The following is an 8,545-nucleotide window of genomic DNA, read 5'->3' on the forward strand; positions in this document are numbered from 1 at the left end:
CATGACTCTCCGTGCCTGTTCTCTAAGAAGGACTCCTCGATTGCCGGAGGTTCCTCGGGGGTCTCGATTGGAAACGGCGAAAGTTGAGCAGACGATATGTGATTGTAATGTACGTTATTTGTAGATATTGGCGGTTCAGTGCAACTTATCTGAGATGCGGAGTTGTGCGAGCGCTTGAAGACCAATTCCTGATCAGGGGGAGAAACCCCTTTGCGTTTGTGTAAAATGTCCGGATCAATTGATTCGTGGTTTCATTAGTCGACAACAGTCGACGTACCTGATACAGCGACTCTGGGTCGTAGAAGCTTTGCTGGCCCCTTGACTTTGCTGGCCCGAGGGTTTGTGTTCAGTTTATGACGAGTTAATGTGTAGGCGGGGATCTTGGGGTCTGCGGCGTCCCTTGTCCGAATCAAGGTTGCCCGAAGTGGGGACTGGAACGCGGACCGTGGTACTAGTTTTTTGGTCGCAATGTTGGTTGATCGCGCATGCCAAGTGCAGACAACTGGTGGACTGAGCGCGAAAAAGTCTTTGTTTCGGGTTTATACAGCCAACTGTTTACATACAGTCTGTCTCATACAGTCGAGACCTTGTTCCCCGTATTGTCAAGCTAATAGGTAAAGCACTTAAGCACTCGCTCAATCAGATTTCGAGATATAGAGAAAACGATTTTACCATTTTTCCAAAGTAGTTTTATGTAAATAAAAGTAAAGCTAAACATAGTCTTACGTCTGCATTACAATATTTCTCAGATATCTGTATTTTTGAACAAATTACGAAATATATATTCCGAAGTATCATAAACACATATCATCGGTCGACGTTCATTTGACCTAACAATACCGATAAGACAAATCAACTCAGGCTTTCCGGAGAAGGTCAGGAACGCAACATTTGGGTTTCAGATTCAAAAATAGTTTTATTGGTCAGATAAGCCGCCTACCATGTGAGAAAGAAAGCGAAAGTATATGGCTGGCACCAAAACAGTTTTATCTGTTTTATATATAAAATACTCAAAAATCATTTTGATAAAAAAACTGCCACAGAGCGCTTGCTTGAATCAAGAAAACAACTTCTTATAACCAATTTCAGTATGGCTTTTATGTTACGTTAGCTCTTATAAAAGGTCATATGGAGACTCAAGTGTTATACCCTAGCCGGTGGAAAACGGACAGCTGGACCATTGAAATGGTGCTTTAATGGCGTTGAATTGCTTAATAGTACGACCTCAACTATCAAAACACGGTAGTTATAAAACGTTCTGTCATCATTACGATAATCGTTGAAAACCTATTCAACGAACTCAATTTTATTAGTGTTGTAAATGCTTGCTGATGAGGTTGTTTACTGAATACGGATAGAAGTTAATATTACCATTGTTACAAATAATACAAGTGAAGGTGTGATTAAGCCCACAATTTATGGCGGTCAGTCGAATATTGGTGAAAATTGTAAAACCTGAAGACTCACATTACAGAATAACAATTCTAATAATGTTCGCATATATACGTCTTTATAAATTAAAACTTTACTAAACCAACTAGCTTAAAGCTGAATATTTCAAACGTTAATATATAAAATAAAATATCAAAGAGTTGTGTCCGCCTCTCGCTAAGAAATAAATGAGTAAGTATTGTATTTATCGTTGTAATCAAATAAACATTTACACCGAATTCTGCGTTAAACATACAATTTAACAAAGAGGCTGCATTCCGAATAATTTTAAGTGTTTAAATTCTGTTTTACGTAGTCAAGGCTCTTGAGTCTCTCTCGAAAATTGTGTAAAACGTTACTGAAAACCACAAGCCCAAACTAGGGTTTACATACTTTACTAACTGATTAAGATGAATTTAAAATGTGTGTAAAAAACTTTTGTTCATCGTAAACAGTAGTTTGTTATACATGTATTATACCAACATTATATATGAACTTCAATATTTCTGTATCTTATTCTTTAAAATGTGACTGACTCCTTTAAGAGAAGATTCTTAATCACAACACTCTCATACGGCTGTTGAACCTAGTTAGATATATCTTTATTGGTGAAAAAATGTATTATAAATCGTATTATCTGTTTATAACATTATTTCAAATGAATAGAAAAAGCGTTTAACAGATGAGAATAACGGGAACTTTACCAGATGGCAAGTATTATTGAACGTTACAAAGATGGTTGTAAAGTTGTCATAACATTTTGAAACCACACGAAATCATTCGAAAATGGTTATTTGGTATTATTAAACAATAAGAGGCCTACTCCAAAACTGTCGAGTACTCCACCTGGTCTCGTTCTCGTGTCGTACTTATCACGCCTTGTCGCGTGGTTAGGGTATATATTCAGGGCCTGCTCAGTTCATTCCAATCTTCCAAAGATGGCTTTCACCAGCATTGTTGTTATTGCTGTCGCTATTGGTGAGTTTTTATACGATTTTCTTGCTTAAAACATGATACTGACGTTTCAGTCTTATAAATGTTTTTCTTATTTTTTCCCTATATTATGAGGAGATTCATCGTCAAAACAAATTCAACTTATTATCAAATAAAGCGGAATATTATTTCAAAATTTGGAGATAAAAAGAATGAAATTGAAATTGAAACAATATGCTGTGATGTGTTGGGTATTACATCTAATGTGTTTGGTAGATACTTTGAGTACAGTTGTTTTGAAAATCATCCAGTCAATATTTGTCAAATATATTTATAATTAAGTTTAAGAAATACATAATACAGTGTTGAGTCTTTGAACGGAATTTAGGTTTATGTTCATGTGTAATTTGAACGGAAAATGAAGTATTTATAACCAAATCTGGTTTCTACAGCATGTATGTGAACTGCTCAATCAAAGCGTACATGTATCTTATTATAAACCTACGCACACTGAGTACGATAAAAGTAAATTGTGATCAGATGTGAATCAAATAAAGTACCCGTGTTCATATTGAAACCTTAAGAAAATGACTAAAGTATCTTAAGGTGTATCTTCTATTATAATGCCAGGGTAGTGTATTTGATGCTGAAAATAGGTAGACCATTATAATGTAGGAGGCATGGCCAAACTATATTATAAAAAAGACTTGAAAGGTGCAATGTTCTACCCACTCCAGGTGCGGTTTGCGGTGGCACACTGCATCTAAGCCGGTCAATGGGCCCATCTAGCGGATCCAGGATCATCAATGGAGAACAAGCGAGCCCCGGGGAGTTTCCCCACCAGGTCACCCTTCTCAGGGACGGCTACCACACTTGCGGCGGCTCCATCATAGCCAACGGCTGGGCAATCACCGCCTCCCACTGTGTCGATGGACAGTGAGTGAACAATACGATGTATTATTCCCTCACAATGAGTGATTAAGGCCTTAAATATATTAAATATGTAATGACATTTTGCGTAACCATTTACATTTTCATTCAATTTTGAAGGTTGACTTTCGTTCAATTAATTGTTAAAATATAACTCAGATCTGCTTAAAGTGAGAGAAATGTCCAAAGAAACGTCTTTATTCTGACTCCGTCAATTCGAAATGTGTTTCAGAATGGCAAGCTCATTGGCTGTAGTGGTCGACCTCCACAGCTTCTCCAATCCTGGTAACTACCTCTTGTTTGATGTCGCCGAGGTCATAATGGTAAGCATTTACACGTATACCTTTATATAAAAGCAAGCAAAAGCAATTTGATAACCAAAGAACAAGTTTACATTGCAGCGTGTTTGTTGATCCTTGTAATACTAATTGATTTGACTGTTTGGCGTGTCCCATTGGTTTATACTTATAAGCAAATGATGTTTTGTTTTATGAACGGAGCTTAAATTCGTGTACACTTTTTAATGGAAATTATATTTACCTGAGAAAATAAACACAGTTGTAATCAATCGTTTCGAGTGTGTTACATCTCGAATTATATAGAGTTAAACTTTATAGATATATTCAAACATTTTAACAATTATCTCTATACTTATCTAATCTTGTCAGATCACCTTTGAAATTGTCATGTCTATCTGTGTTTTGTGACGTCATGTATCCATGCGTCTTATGACGTCATGTTTCAGCACAACAAATACAACACTGGTCCAGGAGGCTTTCCGAACGATGTTGCGCTCTTGCGTCTTAACACAGTAACTCAAACTGCTGACATCACGAAGAACATTATTGAAATTGCCCCTACTGGTGCCGATTATTCGGGGCAAACGTGCACTATTTCCGGATGGGGAGTCGACGGTTTGTTTTACTTTTTTTCACAAAGTTAAAGTCTCTGTCTTTTTCAGGGAGTCTCTATTTAATATTAACGGTGACAAAAAATGACACAAGATATATATCTAACGCTTAATTAAACGAGTCATTGATTTTTGTCATCACACGACTCTGGTACTCCGATCTCAATCGGTTAATACGTAAACCGTGTTATCTAAAATTAAAAGCTGGTTTTCGTGCAAATATCTTGCATACTTTATGGCGTCAATGGTTTATAGAGCTATTGATTTATAGCGAGTTATGCCATGCTGTTCAGTGAAATATCAAGATTCATTAGTGGATTAACAGCAGTGAAAATATCACTGCAAAATATGGAATGAGAATATCAATTCTAAGAACTACTTTTAAAATCCATTGTATCAACCTTTATTTTTATGAAAATTAAATACTTCCGTACCAGTACATTTTTATCAAAGTATTACTTAGATATAAAAAATGCTTATGTTTAAATAAGGATTTTTTTTAAATACACACAACTTACCATTTATCAGGAAATTGATAATGTTTTAAGCTGATTGCTCCTATCTGTGCGTTCGTACAAAACATTAGCTTGAATATCAATTCGATGTTATGTCATCTAAATCCCAGTGTGTGTATACCACGTGATAAATGACGTCATACATGCTACGTCGGAAGGCAAAATTTGCTTAATATGAAGACTTAAATCAAAGATAACTTTTCATTTACAATACCAATTTAAATTAAACAAAAGGGTAGACTATGCCGCTTAAAGAGCCCCGCATTTGTTTTATTACCAAAATTTGATGAAGTCATTAGTTTTATCAAGCACTTCGACAAACCTGTTTCCAAAATAATGTTTTGACAGTGATCCGTCAGACGGCCGTATTGTGGAAAGGTTTGTCGAAGAAAGTAAAACCTCAATGAAATTCTGGTAAAAGACCGAAGGTGGGGTTCCGTAAGCAGCGTAGACTGCGCTATGTTTCATTTAAAATGGTTAAGAAATAGTGAAGTTATCTTTGTTTAAAGTCTTTTTTACAAATCAAACTCATGCCTTCCGACGTAGCATTTATGACGCAATTTATCACTTGGTATACACCCACTGAAATCCTGTCGTTTCAAACTCTCTGATTTAGTAAACGAACTTCCCGTAAATGCACACAACGATTAACTGATAAATTAAATTATCCCACCACACGTCAAAATTCAAAACCGAAACGTGGTCCTTACATTTCATCTGGAAAGCGATCGGTCTAGGAGCGAATCAAACTGATCCTTGAGGGTGATTGATTATCCATGTATCATGACACCATGTATCAAAAACAAATTCGAAAACTTAGAAAAATGTTCATCTACAATTTGTTTTGATCACACTTTCGCTATTTCAAATATTTCTTGAGCAAACGGGACCAACGTCAATATATTCATTCTCTTTTCGATTTTGAAAACGTGAATAAACGGTTGCTATTGGAAACATAAATGCATGAATACAAATTTGTTGGTGATAGCTTATAAATTGTTTGCACTGAAACAGGTGTAAATACTAAACTTTTAAAAATAAACCACTTTTTTAATAAGCATTTCCTACCCGGCTAACCCTCGGACGCCCCTTACAACAAGTATTCATTGAAGATCAAAACTGTGCGTTAGGCTTGTCCCAAGAGGAGTCGGAGAGCAAAGGCTTCTTACAAAAAAGGTTTATTTAAAAAAAAAAATACAATTTCAATAAATCTCTGCAAAAATCAAAAAGAAGATGTGGTGATACCAGTGCAAGAACGAATTTTATTTCAATCGTGTTCATAGAAAAGTTATATTTTTACTCTTGACTTTGCCACGAAAAATATATTTTCTATGACACTGGTGAAATTAGATACGATATTACTCTGAAATCAAGAAATATTCTCTCTTTATTGTACGCCTTTCGGTAGCTAATATCAATTCATAATACACTTTTTATCAATTTACATGGCTTAAACATATGTTGCCCCTGGGTTATCAAATACTTTCCATTGCTTCCACTGCCATTTCACTGTTTTATGCAATAAAAATATCACTTTTAATATTTCACTGTTCTAGCCCGTTCTAATACAAACAATAAAGGTTTGTCTCATTGTAAAAACGCAATATAGTTCATATCGTAAACACTAAACATTAACAAATAATAAAGTGTATTGTGTGTGTATTGCGTTCATGTATTAGTTTTTTGAGATATATTTTGATTTCCAATAAAAATAAAACAAGGAAAATAATATATTGAATAACCGTCAATGTTTTGAAGGATCCATTGTCGTTAAATGCTGAATCGCGGCTATAAAATATCGCCTCAAACTTCATCCACTGCGTAGTTGTTGTGTTTTTCTGTTCGTTTTGGATAATTTAAGTGTCTTAAATGTGTTTTAGTGGTTATTGAAAATAGTGGACGAGTTGCATTCACAACTTATGGCAGCTAACATTTTCCCCAAAAAATGTTTTCATACTTTAGAGACATAGTATGCTTCTGACGGACCTCCCAGCCATTTTATTTGATTTCCAGAGAGCGGAAGTGGAAGTTCTGTGTTATTGAAGGCGGATGTAACGGCTCTCACAAAGAGTCAGTGTCAAGACTACTGGGGCACCACAAACATCCTCGACCAGCACCTGTGTGTAAAGGGCTACGAAACCGCAAACGGGAGTGGCTCATGCAATGTAAGAATGTTTTTCATTTTTAATATTTGTACTTCAGAGTAGTTCTGTCGTGCATTTGGACACGAACGCAGACGCGCACATGCACGTACGCGTACACACCTTACAATAAACATTTATAAAACCATTAAATTAAGTTTATGCCCCATAACGTTTGATCTTCACTGTAGCCAGTATTTCTGACTTCAAAGTTTAGTGTAAAGATATAACGACCAACATCAGAGGTAGAGGATCTTTATATTTTGCTAAACCATCAAAGTGGATGCAAATTTCATCATTGTTCCTTGCACTTAAATATTCAGAAAATATATTTTGCACAGACTCGTATCTAGACACACGTGCACTTCAGCGGTAGTGTGCTTTACATTTCACAAAACGGTATACGAAACAATAATCTATATAGAGGGGTTTTAATTGTTTTAAACATGAACTTCATTTAGTAAAATTGTGAATAAAAAGTTTGATGAAATTTTGTTTCAAGAGTTCATGGTGTTCTCCTTTGATTACCCCCTAAATAATCCTATTGGTTGAGATTGAACACTATGCTTAAAGACTGACAAACCATATCTAAATTTATCACTTAGCGCGACTTTTACCTTTCAATTGAACAAAATTATTGCCCAACTTATGTATCTAGATCTTATGTTATTGTGTTTTATGTATTTTGTTTTAAGGGTGACAGTGGTGGACCGCTGGTTTGTCAGGGAAAGCTCGCAGGTGTGACGTCATGGGGCCGCAGTGGTTGCCATGTCGGCGGTGTTGTGACACACCCGAGCGTCTATGCCAAAACGGCTTACTTCCGTAGCTGGGTGAATACCAACTGTGGAGGTTGCATCGCCTAAGCAGCTCTGAAATTGCCGTCATATAATTTCGAATAACGACTTTGATTGAGAAAATAAATTTTCTTTGCACCTGATTTTGAGTTGCTATTTTATATGTTTAATGAGTACCCATTTTATTTGCCATGTATAAGGGACAATGGGGTCTGGACCCTTATAACATTCAAAAACAGTACTATTGCATACTATGGACACGCATATACCAAGTCACAAAATAACACATTTAACACAAATGTTAAGTCATTAAGTGTAGCAGTACCTTTTGAAATGTTGCTAGGTAGCCAACGTCTATATAGAGTACATTTGTAAAATGTCTGAGATGATATATAATACCTTCGAAAGAAAAAGTGACACTAACAAATCAGCATATAGAATGTACTTTCTAGTGCTGTTTTATAGTGAGATTATTGTTAAAATTAATATGAAATTCGTTTAATTTTTAACCAAATTAAACTATTATTTTACCCCTGAAAACAAACTGAGTAAAATAAAGCAACGGATGCATACCAACAATAGATAAATAAATAACGGCTAAAATTTACATGGATGACATATATGAATATATTAGTGATAGGTGGTATAAATCATAAGCAATATTTGACTTAGGTCGATAAATATTTATAAATGTACTGGTGTGAGTGCGACTGAGTGAATGGAGTTGTAATTAAGGAATAATGACGATTATACCTATAAGTACTATTGTTTGTCATCATCATATCATCGCCAAAGTTCGAAACAATGTACTTATGTCCTGGATCGAATACCTTCAATATGATTCCATCAATGCCCTTTTGATTTTTTAAGTTACATTTCTATTACAGCAAA

At 35.4% G+C, this 8,545-nt stretch overlaps 1 protein-coding gene across 1 annotated transcript; it reads left to right on the forward strand.

Moving 5' to 3' along the window:
- Nucleotides 1–2,369: 2,369 nt before the first annotated feature.
- Nucleotides 2,370–7,797, forward strand: LOC128203521 (fibrinolytic enzyme, isozyme C-like). The gene is made up of 6 exons (XM_052904967.1): nt 2,370–2,409; nt 3,102–3,300; nt 3,527–3,617; nt 4,040–4,208; nt 6,733–6,884; nt 7,556–7,797. Exons 1-6 carry the CDS (start codon nt 2,370–2,372, stop codon nt 7,721–7,723), a joined length of 819 nt encoding a protein of 272 aa, XP_052760927.1. The 3' UTR covers nt 7,724–7,797.
- The last annotated feature ends 748 nt before the right edge of the window (nt 7,798–8,545 follow it).

Source organism: Mya arenaria, chromosome 9, assembly GCF_026914265.1.
Source record: "Mya arenaria isolate MELC-2E11 chromosome 9, ASM2691426v1".
Classification (NCBI taxonomy): Eukaryota; Metazoa; Mollusca; class Bivalvia; order Myida; family Myidae; genus Mya; species Mya arenaria.